The sequence below is a fragment of the Mustela erminea genome, chromosome 5, assembly GCF_009829155.1.
Source record: "Mustela erminea isolate mMusErm1 chromosome 5, mMusErm1.Pri, whole genome shotgun sequence".
NCBI lineage: Eukaryota > Metazoa > Chordata > Mammalia > Carnivora > Mustelidae > Mustela > Mustela erminea.
Genome location: NC_045618.1, coordinates 103,408,573 through 103,427,991, shown reverse-complemented (window position 1 = coordinate 103,427,991; position 19,419 = coordinate 103,408,573). Strand labels below are relative to the sequence as shown.

At 44.3% G+C, this 19,419-nt stretch overlaps 1 protein-coding gene across 5 annotated transcripts; it reads right to left on the bottom strand.

The window, feature by feature from the left end:
- LGALS3 (galectin 3) lies at nt 1–17,510 on the bottom strand. 5 transcript variants are annotated; one of them, XM_032344286.1, is made up of 6 exons: nt 10,956–10,977; nt 9,081–9,297; nt 8,863–9,026; nt 6,134–6,222; nt 3,022–3,187; nt 1–303 (listed from the first exon to the last, which is right to left on the bottom strand). In XM_032344286.1, exons 1-6 carry the CDS (start codon nt 10,971–10,973, stop codon nt 148–150), a joined length of 810 nt encoding a protein of 269 aa, XP_032200177.1. In that variant the 5' UTR covers nt 10,974–10,977; the 3' UTR covers nt 1–147. The 5 variants fall into 5 exon arrangements, with proteins under 5 accessions (XP_032200177.1, XP_032200175.1, XP_032200176.1 ...); XM_032344284.1 differs by adding an exon at nt 17,420–17,510 and having other exon boundaries at nt 13–303; nt 8,863–9,297; XM_032344285.1 differs by adding an exon at nt 17,392–17,473 and having other exon boundaries at nt 13–303; nt 8,863–9,297.
- Nucleotides 17,511–19,419: the final 1,909 nt, after the last annotated feature.

Below are 19,419 nucleotides of genomic sequence, written 5' to 3'. Positions count from 1 at the left end.
GAGAGGGAACTCAGAATATTTATTAAATCAAAGATTTATAAGGACAGTGATGAATAAAAGTGAAATTTTTCAATCAGGAAACATGAAGTTTCAATGTGTAAGGGTTTATATTCAATTTCATTTTTTTTTAAATCTTCCCCTTTAAGATTATATCATAACATGTGAAGCACTGGTGAGATCTATGTCACCAGAAATTCCCAGTTTGCTGATTTCCTGGAGATTTTTCATCCGATGATTGTACTGCAACAAATGAGCATCATTGACCGCAACCTTGAAGTGGTCAGATTCAACCAGCACTTGTATCTGAAATGGCACATACACAAAACTGTTAGAAATGCTCTTAATTTCAAAACCAATCTGGCCTGAGCTGAGAATGTCCCACATTTCATCTTTATAATCATCCATGGAACTGACTAAAGTCCAAGAAAGGAACCCTGGGGGTGCCTGTGTGGCTTACTTGGTTAAGCATCTGCCTTCAGCTCAGGATCATGACCTGGGATCAAGGTCCTGGGATCAAGCCCCACATCGGGCTCCCTGCTCAGTGGGGAGCCTGCTTCTCCCTCTCCCACTGCCCTTACACCCTGCTTGTGCTCTCTTTCTCTCTCTCAAATTAAAAAAAAAAAAAAAGTAACTTTGCAGCAAAAATAAATTCCAGAGATTATTCAAAGATCCAAGCAAAATAAAATGAAAAAAAGATGATAATGAGTCATAAAGATAAGTTGAAACTATGAAAGTAAAGATTAATAATGTGTCTCCACAAAAACAAAGTTTTTGTAATGGCTAACCCCTAAAAGTAAAAATATAACCATATCAAGTACTGGCGAAGATGTGGAGAAAAAGGAACATGCATGCCCTCTTGGGAATGTAAATTGGTGCAACCACTTTGGAAAACAGTATGGAGGTCCCTCAAAACATTAAAGATAGAAATACTCCAGTAATTCCAGTACTGGGTATGTACCCAAAGAGAATGAAAACACTAGTTTGAGAAGATATATGCACCCCTATGTTTACTGCAGCATTATTTATAATAACCAAGATGTGGAAGCAGTGCAAGTGTGGATCCATAGATGAATGGGGTAAAGAAGATGTGGTATCTATACATATACCATATATAGGTGTGATGGAATATTACTCAGCCATAAAAAATGGGGTCTTACCACTTACAACAACATGGATAGACCTACAGAATATTATGCTAAATGAAATAAGTCAGAAAGAAAAAGACAAATTCCATGATTTCACTTTCATGTGGAATCTAAAAAAAATCAAAGGAAGAAACAAAAGAACAAAAAGCAGAAACAGACCCATAAATACAAAGAACAAACTGATGGTTGCCAGAGGGAAGGGGCAGGGTACAGGGATGGACAAAATGGTTGGAGGAGCATGGGAGGTACAGGCTTCCAGTTATGGGACGAATAAGTCATGGGGTAAAAGGTACAGCATAGGGATATAGTCAGTGGTATTATAATAGTGCTGGATAGTGACAGTTGTAAGCATAGGGTAACAAAGAGATGATGGTCACTGTTGTACACTTGAAACTAATGTAGCTTCTTGTGTCAACTGTACTTCAGTAAATAAAATGAAAATAGAATACCAAAGAAGGAATTCTCTAATAATTAGAGTGGCAAATGTTACTAAGATTGATAATAACCAGTGTGGGCCAGAGTAGGAGAAACACTCTTCCAACAGTTAAGTAGTGAACAGGTTTATCCTTATAACCTTTTGAAAACAGCACTTTGGCAATATCTTATCTAAATTTTAAATATGTACATTCTTGAGCGGCGCCTGGGTGGCTCAGTCCGTTAGGCGTCTGCCTTCAGCTCTGGTTATGGTCTTAGGGTCCTGGGATCAAGTCCAGCATCGGGCTGCCTCCTCAGCAGGGAGCCTGCTTCCCCCTCTCCCTCTGCCCCACCCCCACCCGCCTCTTGTGCTTCTCTCTCTGTCTCAAAATCTTTTAGAAAATATGTACATTCTTGGAAAAAAATTCTTTTTCTAGGAAGCTTAATAAGGACCATTATTACAATATTTTAGCAAAATAATCATTTCACGTTTTATTTGTTTGGAATATTTCCATACTCCAAATTATCATCCATAGGACACTCACAGAATTAGCACATATCTAAATAATGAAATACTATTAAGCAACAATGTTCAAATTTGAGAAGATGTCCGCCAAATATAGAATCTGGTCCCTATAAGTCTCTGCCCTTGAGGAGCTTACAGCCTAGTAGTTTTATTGTCCACTCTACTGTCAACCCAGTATTTGTTAAAGCAATGCTTAAAAATAAAAAGTGTGTTGGGACAGTTGGTAGAGCATGTGACTCTTGATCTTAGGGTCATGAGTTCAGGGGTAGAGACTCCTTAATAAGTTTTTAAAACAAACAGTGCTGTATGTAATAGAAAATACTGGAAAAATATTAACCAAGTTGCAGACTTTGTGAGGTTCGGAGAAATGGGAAAAGATGGAAGTCTTTTTAATTTGAAAATCTATAAATTTTTTTTTCATAAAACATCTTAATTTTAGAATTTAAAAAAATTAACTTTGATTGCCATGCCAACTATGTTGTATTAAGGTACTAAGTCTCAGCCCAACTATACCATTGAGACCTTCTTCCCTTTTCTTCCTTTTTTAAGTACACTCCATGCCCAGCTTGGAGCCCAACATGGAACTTGAACTCATAACCCTGAGATCAAGTCCTGAGCCGACATCAAGAGTCATACACTTAACTGACTGATCCACATAGGTGCCCCCTTTTGCCCTCTTTATTAAAGATGCTATTTTTCTCATTTCCAGAAAAGCTTAAACTCAAGGGTTTGATAACAGGGACAATGGTGAAGGGCGGGAATGGAGCTGGGAAATGTGCCAGACCTGTTAAGCCTGGTTCCCCAGGATGGGGAGCAGATGTGCCAGTTAGGTGTCTCAGGATAGCTGATAAATTCATTTTAAGTACCTTGTGGTGGTAGAGTGATTCTTCCCTGAGAAATGTGCATTATCAGTATATAATGGTAGCAATAACTTACTTTGAATGGTTTACCACTTTCGAATGGGAAAGTCGCCTGTCTTTCTTCCTTTCCCCAGAGGTTATCCAGCTTTGTATTACAAACAATGACTCTCTTGTTGTCCTCATTGAAGCGTGGGTTAAAGTGGAAAGCAACATCATTCCCTCTCTTGAAATCTAAAGCAAATCTGTTTTAAAGCAAAGACCAGAGTTAGTAAAATGATTCAACTTCATGTATCTGTATCAAGTGGAGAACATATAATTTTCTAAAGATCCGATTTTTTTAAATAAATACAGGAACATTTTCAAATGGAAACAAACAAACCAGAGTATGACTTCAACCTGGAAAGTATATGAGGCCTAGTAGTTGATGTGTTCTTGTAGTATCTGAAAATAATCAAGGCACTACATGTTCCATTTTTTTTGCCTCCTTGTCTTTGGTCACATGATTCCATTCAGCTGCCTTTCCCTCTTTTCTGCCTCTACTATGAAAACTGGTCAAGGGTTCCTTATAGAAACCTGGGGCCACTTTGAGGGCACTTTATGCTGTACATGGTGAATAATAATGCTTACCTCTTTCCTGCCCTGCCAGTTACTTTTAATACCCATTAAAGGCAAGCCAGTCACGTAAAACAGAAGCCATCAAATACCTGACTTCCTTATAGTTAATCAAAACCTAGTCCTAAAATAACAAGAATGAGGTAACATCATGTACAGTATCCTGTTGCTAAGTTGTAAAGTCATGGTGATAAATGTGCTAAACATTCCCTGATGTGAGGTGGAATTAATGAAGGGGCTGGCTTAACTTTTTGACCTTGTTCCTTCTCCTTGGATGTTAATGCAAACACAAGGCCTAGGACTGTTAACATATTAACCCTATCCCTCAGCTTTTCCAAGTGTGCTCCTGGGGCCCCAACATCAGAATCAGCCGGGGCTCTTGTTTGAAAGCAAGGTCTACAGTCTAGACCTATTAACAATGATTCCTTGGGCATTTTCACTTACCCAGTAGCGGACACATACAAACACAATTGTATCTTCCAATAATTGAATGCTCAGGTAGACCCAGATAGTCAAATGGCAATAGTATTTGTATTTGACCCATATAGTCAGATGGCAATACCATTTGTATTTGTATTTGGCAATAGCCAAATTTGTATTTGGCTATATTTTCTCTGCAGGGAAAAGGAAGATCTTGCCATCTCTATTGCCTTAAGCATTCTTCCCATCCAAGTACTAACCAGGTCCGACTCTGCTTAGCTTCCGAGATCAGACGAGATCGGGCGTGTTCAGGGTGGTATGGCCATAGACCTGAAGCTTTCTTTTTTTCAGGTAATTCCTCACATAGATTTTGCAGAACCAAGCAACCATTTTTTTCAGTTTATTACCATCTTAACCATTTCCACCAAAATGAGTTTTACTCTGCCACAGTCTCTGTCTACACCTCTAGTGTTACTGGAGCTAAAGTTTCTAGTGCAAAAACCCTCAATGAGGCTAACACACCAGTGTGGTTCTGTGTGACCGTGGCTGGGGGAGGAGAGCAGACACTCACAAACTACGAGTGTGGGGTGCCCAGGATCGGGTGTGCTGCGTTCTGCGTTATTTGGGAAGGAAAATGGATATGGACATAGGCGGGGTGTATATACATTTCATAATTGGCTGTGAGACAAGCTTTATTGTGCAGGTAAGCACTGTGTTTAGAGAAGCTGTAGCGGCTGTGTGGAACGAAGTGGGGGGCTTAGAGTACTGGCTACCACCCAGAAGCAGAGAAGGCTCGCTGGAGGTGCACCTGAATGGGCTAGCTGGATGTAAAATGATTACGTCAGAGGCTGAGTCCATTTTCTGGTAAAAGAAAAGGGGGGTTCCCATTGATCCACCAGGAGCAAGGTGACAGAACTCACAGGGGTTGTTTATGGATTCTTGGAAACCTGTGTGCATAGCTTGAACCGGTACCTTTTGTGCACTGTCTATATACCCCAGAAACACAGATTACTTTATGGCTGCAGGAGCTTTAATGGTACCACTAACCTTGGGGACAGGCATATTGGATGTCTTCAGGATATCCCAAACCTGCTTGTATTACATGGACGTACAACCAGTGGTGATAACAAGGCAACCATAAATCAGCATGGATTGTCCTAAATTAGCTCAGAGGATAACTCCATCTTCACTCCCCCCATCCAACAAGTTCCCACGGCAAAGGTTGACTTATTTTGAGGAAGTCTTTAACTTGTAGGATCTTTTCAAATCTTTGCATAAATTGTGTCTACCCAGAAGACCGGGGTTCCCCCATCCCACCACATAACAACCGTAGACCTGGCTGACGCCAGAGGAATCTGTGACACAGCTGATGTGCCCAGTAGGAAGGCGGAAGTGGCAGTCAAGCTCACCAGATCTGAGACCGTATGTACTGTGACTGCACGACTGCAGGGTGATCTGTACAAATAGAGTGGTACAATGTGCAAGCTCTCAGATCAACTCAAAATGATGTCCAGTGTGATCTTGGTGTTTCTGACCCCAATTTTTGATGGGCATCTAGATATAAAGTGCATGCCTGGTTTTTTAGACAAGATATGGCTCAGAGGTGGAGGGATGACCAAGCATTACTTTTCAAACGCTGTCCTTCCCTTGAACTCTAAGGTTCTCACTGCCAGGAAGAACCTAGGTTTTTCTGTATGGGCTGTCAGCTCTTTCCCTTTGTCCTCACAAAGCAGAACTGTTTCAAGGCGCCTGGGTGGCTCAATGGGTTAAGCGTCTGCCTTCAGATCAGGTCATGATCCTAGGGTGCTGGGATTGAGTCCCACATAGCTCTCCCTTCTCAGCAGGGAGCCTGCTTCTCCTTCTCCCTCTGCCTCTCCCCCTACTTGTGCTCATGCTCTCTCTTCCAAATAAATAAATAAAATCTTAAAAAAAAAAAAAGTAGAAATGTTTCATTGTGGTTCTGGGAGAAAAGCAAGATTTAATGAGGGACACTTTGTCCCTTGGTGGGAACACACACTGATTTATGGGATAATCCCATTCTATGGTATAGAATTCTCAATGCATAGTTCTAAACATTTTATTAAAATTCAAAATAGATGACCCTATATTCAAGAAACAATTGACAAATACGTTAGAGTTGCTAATACTGTTCTTACCTGTTTGCATTGGGCTTCATTGTGCCCAGAATTGTTATCAGCATGCGAGGCATGACTCCTCCAGGCAAGGGCAGGTCATAAGGTACAGTCTGGGAACAAAAAATATGCAAATATCAATAAAGAGTCATGTCTTCTCGGGAAAAGAAAGAAAAATACGTTGCTAATGTGACTAACACATAACCCTAATTTAAGCCGTTTTTCCAGACTCTCCGGTCACCCTGCCCTAAGTCTGAAGGGACAAGAATTCTTACATGCACAAGTAACACTCAGAAATAAAGCCATCCTGGGGCACTTGGGTGGCTCAGAGGGTTAAGCCTCTGGCTTCAGCTCAGGTTATGGTCTCAGGGTCCTAGAATCAAACCCCATGTTGGGCTCTCTGCTTAGCAGAGAGCCTGTTTCTCCTCTCTCTGCCCGTCTCTCTGCCTACTTTTGATCTCTCTCTATCAAATAAATAAATAAAATCTTGAAAAAAAAAAAAAAACAGAATAAAGCCATCCAGGGGTGCCTGGGTGGCTCAGTCGTTAAGGGTCTGTCTTCGGCTCAGGTCATGATCCCAGGGTTCTGGAATCAAGCCCCACATTGGGTTCCCTGCTCAGCAGGAAGCCTGCATCTCCCTCTCCCACACCCCCTGCTTGTATTCCCTCTCTTGGTGTCTCCCTCTCCATCAAATAAATAAATGAAATCTTTAAAAAAAGAAAAGAAAAGAATAAAACCATTAGGGCAGGGGGGTGATGCCTGGGTGGCTCAGTTGGTTAAGCATCTGTCTTCAGCTCAGGTCATGATCTTGGGTTCCTGGGATCCAGTCCCACATCAGGCTCCCTGCTCAGCAAAAAGTCTGCTTCTCTCTCTGTCTCTGCCCCTCCCCTTGCCTCTGCTCTCTCTCACTCTCTCTCAAATAAATAATTCTTAAAGATAAAATAAATAAGTAAATTAAAGAAAAAAGCCATCAGTTAATTGGTACCAAAGACACACCATATTCCCTTTTGGAGCACTGTATCTCTCATCACTAAGGACATCCCAATCTATAATTAATTCACTAGGACTATTTTTCTGAAAGGCTTAAACTAGATCTTGCAATCAAGAAAATTAACATTTTCGTGCTACTCTTCTTTTTTAAGATTATTTTTATTGAGATATAATTATATCGGTTTTAGTTTTTTGACTTTGTGCCCCTCTTAAGAGCCTGATCACGTAACATACTCATCTCGGTCCTTTACTCCCTGAGGGCGGACATTGTGTCCCATCCGGGGACTCGTGAATTCTTGTGAATTCTACTTACATGGCATCAACAGGGGGGTCTGGTATTAAATATTTGTGTAATGAACACTTTTCATTTAATACATTCTCTAATTCTTCCAGAAAAATGCATTAACCATCTAGGTGCAGGGTGCTGTCAATATTCCCACAACTCCCTTTGGCCTCTTCTCTCTTCCCTTCATAATTTTTCCCCCCTGGATGCAACCACCACCCAGGTCTTTTCTCTTGGGCCCCATACCTCCTCCTATCTGAATTTCCCACAGATGCCTCAAATCCAACAGGTGTGAACTGGAATTGTCTCTTCTTCCTCACCACCCCCCACCCCCAAACCCCACACATCAGGTCTCCTTCCTGAGTTCCTGGTCTGGGTTGACTCGTGGCTGGTTCTCTAATTGTCGAGCCTTGAAAATCCCATCATCCCTGACTAAGACGTAACCACTAGCTCCTGGGGTTCTTCCTCTGCAACCTCTCGCGCATCTGCCTCTCCCTTGCCACAACCTCCACATCCCCTTCTGTCTATAAATGACTAACTGTGGTCGACTACTGCTTGCCCAATGCTGCCCACGCTTCCGGCACCTGCTCTGCACTCTCTTCCAAGCTGACCTAAAAGCAAGTCAGACACCTCCTGTGCCAACGTCCATAGGCTCCTGGAAGGGTCTGATCCCACGCGGCTACTTAACGCTTTCCCCACATCTGTATATTATCTCCTCACTAGACTACACATCTGGAAGAGAAGGATTGGTGTCTGAGATGTGTCTACAGTCACCACAGGGTTAGGTCTTACACTCAGAATTCACTTACTAAAGTGGGGTTTAATATAAATGAAAATTCAATCCTTAGATCACTAAATTATCTTTAGAAAGTCTTTCAAAACCACATTACCTTGATTTCCCTACACATTCCCTCTATGACCCCAAACAAGCTATAAAGCTCTCTACTGTTCCCATTCCTCATGTATAGAGTAGGGACAGTAACAGCATCTTATGGGGCAGATACAGGGGTAACTGAAATCATCCATGTAGAAGCGCAAAGCTTCTACGTACTCGGTGGTTATTAATAATAGTAACCAAAATGTTTCCCCATTTCTATAATCTTAACTTCATTTATATTAAAGCTGCTTTACAGAGATGTCTTCAAAAGATACATTGACTTCTCTTTATTTATTTATTTATTTATTTATTTATTTTAAAGGACTTCTCTTTATACGAACAGTACACATCCTAAACTCAATACAATGATTTTTTTCTATTAGGCTGACATACACCATGGCTGGTCCTGGAAGAGGGGCTCTAACCTGCGAGTTTAAAGCTTCAGGTCTCTCTGAAGCCCTTTGTAGGTTGGTGCCCAAAGCCATCTCCCAGCCAGAGCACAGCAAAGTAATGGCACCAGCGCTCCAGACAACACTGTGCTGGTTCTTCATTAGCTTTGTCCTGATCACAGTCAAGTCTATGAAGTGCCAAGTTCCATCTTACCAGTGGTCCAGCAGGGACGCCAAAGGCGCCAGCAGCGGGCTGGGCTCCAGGAGCACTTGGCTGTCCAGGAGGCGGGTAGGCCCCAGGCCCACTCGGTTGCCCAGGGTAGGCTCCTGGTGCAGGTGGTCCAGGATAAGCAGGAGCTGTTGGGCCAGGGTAGGCTCCTGGAGGTGCCTGTCCAGGATAGCCACCAGGAGGGGCCTGTCCAGGATAGGCTCCTGGAGGTGCCTGTCCAGGATAGCCGCCAGGAGGGGCCTGTCCAGGGTAGCCACCAGGAGGGGCCTGTCCAGGATAACTGCCAGGAGGGGCCTGTCCAGGGTAGGCACCAGGATAGGAGGTCCCTGGGTAGCCCCCTGCTCCAGCAGGCTGGTTTCCCCATTGACCAGGCCATCCTTGAGGGTTTGGGTTTCCAGACCCAGATAAAGCATCATTAAGCTAGAAAGAAAGACATCAATAATTACAACATGAATACATTCACGGAAACAGAATTTTCAGGAAAATAGGAATATGTGATCTAAGAAGTAGAGTGATATATATGGTAAGGGTATAAAATTCATATCAATAAAAATTTTCCACCTATTAAATAGTTTGAAGTTAAGACTAAAATTAGACTTTGGGATTATATATGCTTCATCATTTTATTCTTTTTTTTAGTAGTAATGTATCAGTACTGGTTTATTAATGGTAACAAATGTATCATGCTAATGTAAGACATTAATAATAGAAGAAAGTGAGCGTAGGGTATACGGGAACTCTTCATACTATCTTTGTAATTTTTCTGTAAATCTAAAACTATTGAAAAATTTCAAAGTTTTTTTTAAAAGGCCAGATCATGCCATTAATTAAATGGGGTTCCAGATTGAGTACTCCCTGTATAGGAAGAGAGCCATATAGAAAATGAAAAGCAAACAATTCACAGCTCTCAACATGAACTGTCTTCCCATAAAGAATGCACTTCATTGATGGATTATAATTCTAATGATTGCTACTTTTTCTGGGCTATACAGGGTCAATATATTAACTACACGGTAAAGTTAATACGACTATCCAATGGCGTTGACTTTTCCTTGCAAAGAACAAGGATGGCTTTAGAAGTCTCCATCCTGGTTTCACAAGACCATTCCAGAAAAGGATTTCTGGAAGGTGTGGTCCCCTTCTTAATGGCTCCCAAAGGGCTTCCAGTCCCATTTCTAATCTCTAGCAAAACCACGAGCCTGTTCCTGGCAGCCACAACAGGTACACGGCCACAACAGGTACATGGGCCATGCACAGTGGTTTCTGATATAGGCCTGTACTTGCCTTATCTGTGTTTTTTTGATCATGTCTCATCACAGTCGAGCAACTACATAGTTCAGATGAAATATACCCAACAGTGGGTGGTCAGGGTGATGGGCCTAAGTTCCCATAGTTCCAGGAGCTCCGTGTTTGACAGCAAAGAGTCAGTCCTGCCATATTCCCAAGATGGCAATGTCCTGTCAAATCCCTCTTTCTCCTTGCCTTGTGCTGATCACAGGGTCTCTAACCCCTGTAGGCGGTGGTTTCCAGGCTTCCAGATGAGTCTGGCTAAGGGGCAGCACTGGCAGGAGATTAAAGAGTGGGGAGAAAGGAGAAGCCGGGGTAGCTCCCTGCCCCTTTCTGCCTCACGAGGTGTCTGGATAGCTGCTGCATCCCTGCCTCCCTTTATTCTTGCTTCCCATCATCTCAGTTCAGGGAGGGCTGCCTTTCATAATTTGCCAAAGTCAGAAAGCAGCCTTCCCCTGTGTAAAAGCCCATCCTCCCTAACAGACATGAGAAGAACAATCCAGAAATCAGGATGCTCAGACTGCACCATGATTCCCTTTGCTCATATTATTTCTCAGCTCCTGCCCATGGAATCCCCCTGTCTCTGTCCCAGGCTTACTGTCAGTGAGTCCCAGGCCTCTATCTGCTTAGCTCTCTCCCTGAACCTGCTGCTGGAAAAACAAGACGTCAGCTAACAAGTCCTCACTGGTCAGTTATGGCCAGAGGAAGCTGCAGGGTGAGAGAATTAAAAGGAGCTATCTGGTGTTAAGGGGATGTGTATCATGGTAAGAAAACAGACATAAAACACTTACTGAAAAGTTGTCTGCCATTTTCCTGAAAGGGGGAAAAAAAGATAGGTTATCATTTGATCTTAGAAGATTTCACCAGTTTCCATTTAAAGATAACATCACAAATAGTTCATTGGGCAGTTCTAGATGATCTACAGGCCTTCTTCTAACCAAGCCAGTCTATTCCCCAAATCACCTCAATCAGGAGTGTGGAACCACAGAGGAAACTCGAGCGGGGATGCACTCCAGCTAGATCACCAAGCCCAACTTCACTCCTAATTTTCACCTCTAATCATACTAGCTTGTGTTCTGAATCCTGGAAATAAAAGGCCACATAACACAGGAGAGAGAAGAACAAGGAAGACAATCTTCTGCCCCTTTCCTTGTTGGTAAAGAGACAAACAGTCCTGGTTCATCATCATCTTTCCTTCCTGGGTGCCTTTTCCACCACCTCTTAAAAGCTCTTCCTATTACCCCCCTCCCCTCCTGTTCACAAGATCAACCCCCATACCCTCTTCTGGGTTTTAGGAGGAAAGCAGAGTTGATTGATTCCTAGGGAGATTTGAAAACCAATGTCCCTAGATGCATTTGCTGCCAATTACTTATTCCCTCGCTGCTCTGGGCCAGGCACTCTATGGGCTCTCGCCTGGGTTGGAAGATGGACAGGCCGGGATCTGTATGCTCAAAGGGCTCACAGGCCGGTAGGGATCCCAAGAGATCGACACTGTGAGCCAGACTGTGAAACAGGGAGTCACCACGAGAACTCTTGCTTCTAAGAAGGGAAGAGGTGGTGGTGTCTGAGCTAAGCCTTAAAGGAGAGGTGAGATCCAGGTGTGGACCAATAAAGAAGAAAGGCGGGTATCCAAGAAGCTCCCTTTTTCTTTTTTAAAAGAGATCTGTTATGCCAAACAAAACTCTGACAGTCTAACAAACTAGGGAAAAAAGAAACGAAGAGAAGAGAAGAGGGAAGGGGAGGGAGAGGAAAGAAGAGGAGGAGAGGAGAAAGGTGAAAGGGAAAGAGAGGGCGCCTGGGTGGCTCAGTGGGTTAAGCCGCTGCCTTCGGCTCAGGTCATGATCTCAGAGTCCTGGGATCGAGTCCCGCATCGGGCTCTCTGCTCAGCAGGGAGCCTGCTTCCTCCTCTCTCTCTCTCTGCCTGCCTCTTTGCCTACTTGTGATCTCTCTTGTCAAATAAATAAATAAAATCTTTAAAAAAAAAAAAAAAAAGAAAGGGAAAGAGAAAAGAGAGAAGAGGAATCAGGCACTGCGGAGGGAAATGTTTTGGGGTAGGATGCTACCAAAGAGAGTTGGTTTGCCCAAAGCGGACTCAAGGGGTAGCCTTGACACATCATTCCTGCTTTCTCCTGCTCCTCTCCCTCTGCCCAGTTTTTAGCCCGGTAAGCTGTTTTACGCCTGCTCCCGCTGCACGTGCTCTGGCAGTGAGGGGACAAGGGCAGCTTTGGACTCCTGAGGCCTGGGTGAGTTTTCTTGGGTCAGGATCACTTGTCCTATAGCCAAAGTGACCTGGATCTTAAACAATCAGAATCTCTTTTCCCTGGAGTTGCCCACTTATGATATTTACTAAATTATTTTAAGAAATGATACTACCTCCAAGGGATCCTAACTGATAGGTCCTAAAAATCTAAAATATTACACTTTTCGGTAAAAAAAGAAATAGGCAGAAGTCCTCTTAGGACTTAAAGTCCTTCATTTATACATATCAGACTTTATCATACTCTGCTGTTATTTATACCACAGTTAAATATTACCTTGTGTTAAGGCTATTTTGTTTTGGTTTTTTGCACCTCTCTTTTTTAAATCTGGGTATTCTCAAACGTATCTGGAAGTTTAGGGTATCACCGCACCCATCTTCCAGCGTGGGAAACTGCTGGCAATTTGACTGGGAAGTCACAGTGACTCTCCCAGGGCTTCCATTCCGGGGTTTCCTAGAGCATGTGATCTTTTAAAGAGAAGTCAGGTGCTCCTCTGCTTCTGCTTCCTTCCCCAAAAGGCTTCCGCCGCTTAGAAAAGTGTGCTGCCATGGCAGGAAGAATTTGAGAGAAGCATTGTTACAGAAAAGGAAAAGAAAGGATGTTTCTTTCTTCCTTTCTTTCTTTTTTAAGATCTTATGTTTAAGTAATTTCTACACCCTCACGTGGGGCTCAAACTCACAGCCCCAAGATGGAGAGTTACTCGTTCTACCAACTGAGCCAGCCAGGCGCCCCAGATCTTTATTATTTTTTTTTAAGGTTTTTATTTACTGAGAAAGAGAGCAATTGAGAAATAGAGAGCAAGAGTGGGGGCTGCAGAGGGAGAGGGAGAAGCTGACTCCCCGCTGAGCAGGGAGCCCTAGGAGGGGCGAGATCCCGGGACCCTGGGATCATGACCTGAGCCGAAGACAGAAGCTTAACTAACAGCTACCCAGGTGCCCCTAGAAAGGGCATTTCTTAAGAAAACAAAGCCTCTCTCATTTTGGAGGCCAGTATGAAACAATCTTGAACTTCACGGTGGGCAGAAATCCTTTGATTACCCAAACTTCTTCCAGTCCTGCACAACATACCAAAGACCCAGACATAACTTTGTAAGTGTTTTGTCTTAAATATTCCTATTCCGTAAAGGCTCTTTCCCAGCTTCAGCATCACTGACATTTCAGGTTGGATCCTTCGTGGGAGCTGGAGCCGTTTTGTGCAGGACAACGTCCACGGCTTCAATCTACAAGACGCCTGGAGCATGGGCACCTGGGGGGCACAGTCGTTGGGCATCTGCCTTCAGCTCAGGTCACGAGCCCAGGGTGCTGGGATCCAGCCCCACATGGGGCTCCCTGCTCAGCAGGAAGCCTGCTTCTCCCTCTCCCACTCCCACTGCTTGAGTTCCCTCTCTCACTGTGTCTCTCTGCCAAATAAATAAATAAATCTTTAAAAAAAAAAAAAACCACAAAGTCGCGAGCAGCACAATACCCCACCACTCAACTCTGACAACCAAAAATGTCTTCAGACATTGCTACATATCCTGGGGGTTGCGGGGAGAGGGCACAAGTGTGCCTGGTTGAGAAACACTTGTCTAGGCTGCCCGGCGTGAGTATCCCTACATAAGTGTAGATACACAGGTCAATAAAAACAAAAAAGTTAGTTTCAGTAGTTAGCTAAATCTGTACCATGGGCCTAATAAGGTGTCATATTAACAAAACTCCAACAAAACTAAGATGTGTTTAAAGGTTGATTACGACTAGAAAGTGAAGACCGTATCTCCAAAATGTAACATTTCTTCTTCAAGTCTGCTCAAACATATTCAGCTTATTTTCAGCTCCAATGAAAACAATTTGAGAAGCAAAGCAGATTTCACTTTCTTTCCACAGTGTTTCACATAAAGCCTCAGGTGACAGTTTGAATCATGTTATGACACACTAAACAAGCCCATTAGAATAATGACACCCTGCATTAATGTGGTGCATTTCCATGTATGAAGCACTTTCCCATACTTTTCCTATTCTCTTTCTGATAATGATCCTAAGAGATTTTCAGGGGAAAGCTAATATTCCCATTCTAGAGGTAAGGAAATTAAGATTCAGAGAGCTAATATGGTGGCCCAAAGTCATTCTGTTCTTGGCAAGTCAACAACCAGGGTCCAAGCATGCTCACTTTTGACACAGACTCATTTTACACTAAATGTAAAACCTCACTCTTTGAAATCTTAAAGTACAGTCCTTTAAAATTTTTAATTACTTCACTCAGAAATTAATTCTCTGGCTTATTCATTCAGAACTACATAACATGTGGAAACTGTAAACAAATTAAAAAAAGAGATCATGTTTTTGTCAGAAAACTAACTTGCTGACTCATTCAGTAAGCTTCAATACACACAGTATTGAATACAAAGATGCCATTTTACATAGTCACTTTGCTAATTATAACCACATTTAAACCAATAAAGTGTACTTCTCCAAAACTTAGGTACGCACCATTTTGATATGTTCATTCTTAAACATCAGTTCTCTTTTTCCAGAAGAGATTATAACCAATACTTTTTTTGAAATCAAGGTTAGCAACCTTAGAACTTTAAAAAAAATTTTTTTGGATACATATCTTTCTTCCTTGCCTGGAAAATTTCCCTCTCTCCCTCCCTCCCTTCCTCTTTCTCTCTCTCTCTTTCTTTCTTTCCTTTTAGATGAACAGTTTATATAGAGACACAATCAAATGTAAAAAAAAAAATCTTCTCACCCTACAGATACTACGGATATGTGAACGCCATTCTGCCATTCCCAGAATCAGAGAATTTAGAAGCGCCAGAAAAGAAACACTATATTAAAGCAAAACAAAAAATTGAGGAAATACTACCTGAGTCTTCACATTTGGAAAAACCTATAAGAAGTAGTTCAGTGTTGCTTTGGAATAAAGAATTTAAATGTGAGTCAGAATGTAGACATTTTAATTGGCTGTTAATTGCAGTTTTCCCTCTAATAAAGAGTGGCTATCTACTGTACTGTGCTCTTCTGGTCCACCTAGCAATTAGTCCAGTAGTTGGGGTTCCTGGGAGCACTTCTGTAACTTCTGCTCACAAAGGGCCCTGACCTCTATACAAGCTGAAAGAGGAGTAGATCATAAATGCATTTCCTCAGAACCCAAGGCACTGCCCACACTCCTCTGCAAAGAACCCAGGAGAGCGAGTTTACTTCCTGCCCTTGCTGAAACAAGTCTTCTTTCCAGAGCCAAATTCTGTGATGCTGAGTTGGAATAAAGGAAACTGGTCCTTTACTAGGATTTCCTTATCATAGTTCCTCAGCATCAAGGAAGGTAAAGTTACTTTGTGCCTCTCAGTTACTGATTGTTTTCCCGCTATGGAAAAGCTGAACATCAGTCAAGAGCGAACACATGATACTTAGTCAGCAGCAAATTGGAAGTTTGCAACAGGCCCTTCTCTCGCAGGCTTACCACTCCGAATTTAATCAGAAGAACCAGTCCAGGCACTAGACACCAAATGCTAACCCAGCTGTCCTCAGCAGGAGCCTGTTTCCCAAACCATCACAGGAAAGGGAGGCTATATTTTAGATCAGTTAACCACGAGCCTCAGATACATTAAGCTTACAGGCCAACTGTATTTAGGGACAACATGAGATGTTCAGGTTACAATACATGAACGTAGGTCTCTGCTACGGTTAAGATGCAGAGTCTAGCTGATGAGGTTCCTGGCAAGTAGGTACCTAAACTATAGGGGAGGCCAGCCCTAGCCTTTTGACTCACTAGCAATATGTGAAGTCTTTATAGTAAAGCACTGATCCATTTTTGTAGCATAGAGAAACATCACTGATTAAGGACCCCTGCAGAAAACTAGCTTTGGTGGTCAATCTCTCAGGCAGTGTTTCCCCTCTTCTGCTACTTAAGTACCTGGTGGTGCATCCTTCTAGCACATTGAGGCTCAAAACTTTCTAAGACCATCATCAAACTTTACCCCAGAACATGGAGTAGGTGCTGATTCTAAGTGTAACCCACAAATGTTATGAAGTTAGGAAGCAGTTCCCATCTCCCACCGATCACATGAGCTGTCTTCCATTCCCTTCCCAAGATCCCAGAAACAGACTGGGTCACTGTGGTTCAACGATCTTCATTGTCCAGCAACCCAACTCCCGGGAGTCACTTTACAAAGATTCCACGGTATCTGGAATAGGAATCAGTAACTTGCAGGGGAGAGCCTGAAGCCGAAGTCACAGCCTCACCCTATGTGTCCCTGACTCTCTGGCGTTCAGCTCCTACCCCCCAAAGCGGACATCTCCTAGCGTCCCCCGCTGGGGCTCTGCACTTTCAGACCAACATTCTGCCACACCCTACACGGCCTCAGCACAGATCTGGGATAATGCCCAAATTAGCCAATCTGGGCAGGGATGAGTCACTGATTTGCAAAAGCTTAGGATGTGCACTGCTCGCCAAGCCAGACACATGCCCACTCAGGCCCTGGGGCATCACCATTTTCTGTGGGATCAGCACCCAGAGAGCGGCGGCAGCCCCTGCCCCGCAGGGCCTCGTAGAAGAGCTCCTGCGCCCCCCGCAGCCGGATGCAGCGGCCGTGCAGCCCAGTCAAGGGGCGCAGGAGCCGCCTCCAGAGCCCCTGCGCAGCCCCCCGCGTCCAGGAAAGGAGGACCCGCTTCCTAATCCCAAACAGGAGCGGGCCGCGGGGCTGGCGGAGCGTGCGCCTCCCCGCCCCCAGCCCGCTCGAGGGCGGGACGCCGTGGCCGAGGCCGCGGGTCGTCGCGGAGGGTGCCCCGCGCCGCTCACCGTCCGCCCCACGATGAGTGCGTGAGTCTCGGGAAAGCGCGACTAACTTTCCCTGAGTCTCACACTGCGCGCTCTCGGGGGGTCGAGGCTACGGACCCTTGCCCAGGACCGCGCCCCCGGCTCCGCACGCGACCCTTCGCCTCTCCGCCCCCGCGCGGGCTTCCACCTTGCCTGGACCCGGCGGCCCGCAAGCTACCTCCGCGGCCCGCGCCCCCGCCACTCACCCGACGCCTCGGCGCTAGCTCGTTTGCTGCGGGGGCGGCTTCTGGTGAGGTGCTGCGATCCCAGACCGGGCGGTGGCTCCGCGCCTCAAATAGGCTCGGCCCGGCCCGCCTCTCCCGAGGCGGGGCAGCCGCTCCCGCCCAGCCCGGCCTCGCCCCGGCGTCCCCCGCCCCACCGCGCACCCCGCGGCGCCGCTCTAGGCGCAGCGGGGAAGCTCCGAGTCTGGAGAGCGGCGGGTGGGACGCTCGCGGGCGGCCCCCAGCCCGGCAGCCTGCGGGGGGTGTCCGGCGGCCAGCCCGCACCTGGAGTGGGGCCACGTCCACCGCCCTCTCCGGATTCACCTGGTGACTCCTCAGACCGGGATGGGGAGCGTCTGCGAAGCTTTCAGAGTGTGCTTCTTTCAAGAGTTTGGCTGGCTGGCTTGTTTGTTTTAACCGAGTTTGCTTATTTTCTGCCCGAATTGCAGACACTCTCCTCCTTTCTGCATTTATTTTACCTACATCCTCTCTCAGTATCAAAGCCTTCCCAAGAAGTGACAGTGACTGTGTCACTGGGAGGGCCCTGCCAAGTTTTCGGAGGTGCTGGGTGACACAGATGCCGCCCTGCGCTTGACCTTGCATTCATTGCCTTTCTGAACTGCGACGTGGGGACCCACCTCACACCGAGAGCCCGAAATTATTCTTGTCTGTCTGCTCCGCAGCGCGTCCTCAGCATCTTACGTAGCGTTGGGTGTGTAGTAAGTTCTCGGGAAAGATTTGTTTCGTGAAGGAATGAGCGAAGTAATGAATCCTTTCCTAGAAAGCCTAGTTGTTTTGTCAAAGACTGGGGAGAGTCCGGATGAAGAAGGGAACAGTTACCTATTCCTGCTTTGGTAAAGACAGGAGTAGGATAAAGCCACCACTCTAAAAAAGATTCTTATAACAAATAGTGATTCTTGCAAGAGAGAAGGTACTTGTTTGTATAATTTCGAGGGTCAATAACTGAGTGAAATGGTTAAGAAACCTCCAAGATGGATTTTTTTTTTAAAATTCAGATATCTACTCACACAGATTAACTTGTGGTAGATTAAAGGCTTAATTGTAAGACCTCAAAACATAAAACTCCTAGAAGAAAACAAGGGGAAAGTTCCTTGACATTGGTCTTGGCAATGATTTTTCAGATATGACTCCAAAGTACAAGCAACAAAGGCAAAAACAAACAAGAGAGACATCAAACTTAAAAGCTGCATAGCAAAAGAAATAATCAACAAATGAAAAAAAACAGCCAAAAAATGGGAGAAACTATTTGTGAACTATGTATTTGATAAGAGATTGATCTCCAAAACATATAAGGAACTCATAGAAGTCAATAACAGAAAAAACCCAAATAGTCCTATTTAAAGAATGGGCAAAGGCTCTGAACAGACATGTTCCCAAAGGCATAGGATCAACAGGTACATGAAAAGGAATTCAGTATCAGTAATCATCAGAGAAATGCAAATTCAAACCACAATGAGATATCACTTCACACCTGTTAGAATGCCTATCATCAAAAAGACAAGAGATAAGTGTTGGCAAGGATGTGAGCAAGGGAACCCTTTGTGTACTGCTGGTGAGAATGTAAATGGTACAGCCATTATGGAAAAGGATATGGAGGTTCCTCGAGAAATTAAAAATAGAACTACCATATGACTTAGCAATCCTACTTCTTGGTGTATATCCAAAGGAAATGAAATCACTATCTTGAGATACCTGCATCCCCATGTTTGTTGTAGCATTGTTTACAATAGCCAAGACATGGAAACAACCTAAGTGTCTGTTGATGGATGAATGGATTAAAAAATGCCCCCGCCCCCCCACACGAATATCCAGATTGTGAGAAAGAAGGAAATCCTGCCATTTGCAACAACGTGGGTATTATGCTAAGTGAAATAAGTCAAGCAGAGAAGGAAAAATACCATATGGAACCTAAAAGAACTCATAGAAACAGAGTAGAATGATGGTTGCCAGGGTCTGGAGACATG

Bases quoted from the DNA above. Each gene is read 5' to 3' on its own strand.
- LGALS3 (XM_032344284.1), bottom strand. The intron at 6,223-8,862 runs GTAAGATGGAAC...TTTTGTTCCCAG, and splicing joins GCGTCCCTGCTGGACCACTG to ACTGTACCTTATGACCTGCC. The intron at 3,188-6,133 runs GTAAGAACAGTA...GCTTTAAAACAG, and splicing joins ATGAAGCCCAATGCAAACAG to ATTTGCTTTAGATTTCAAGA.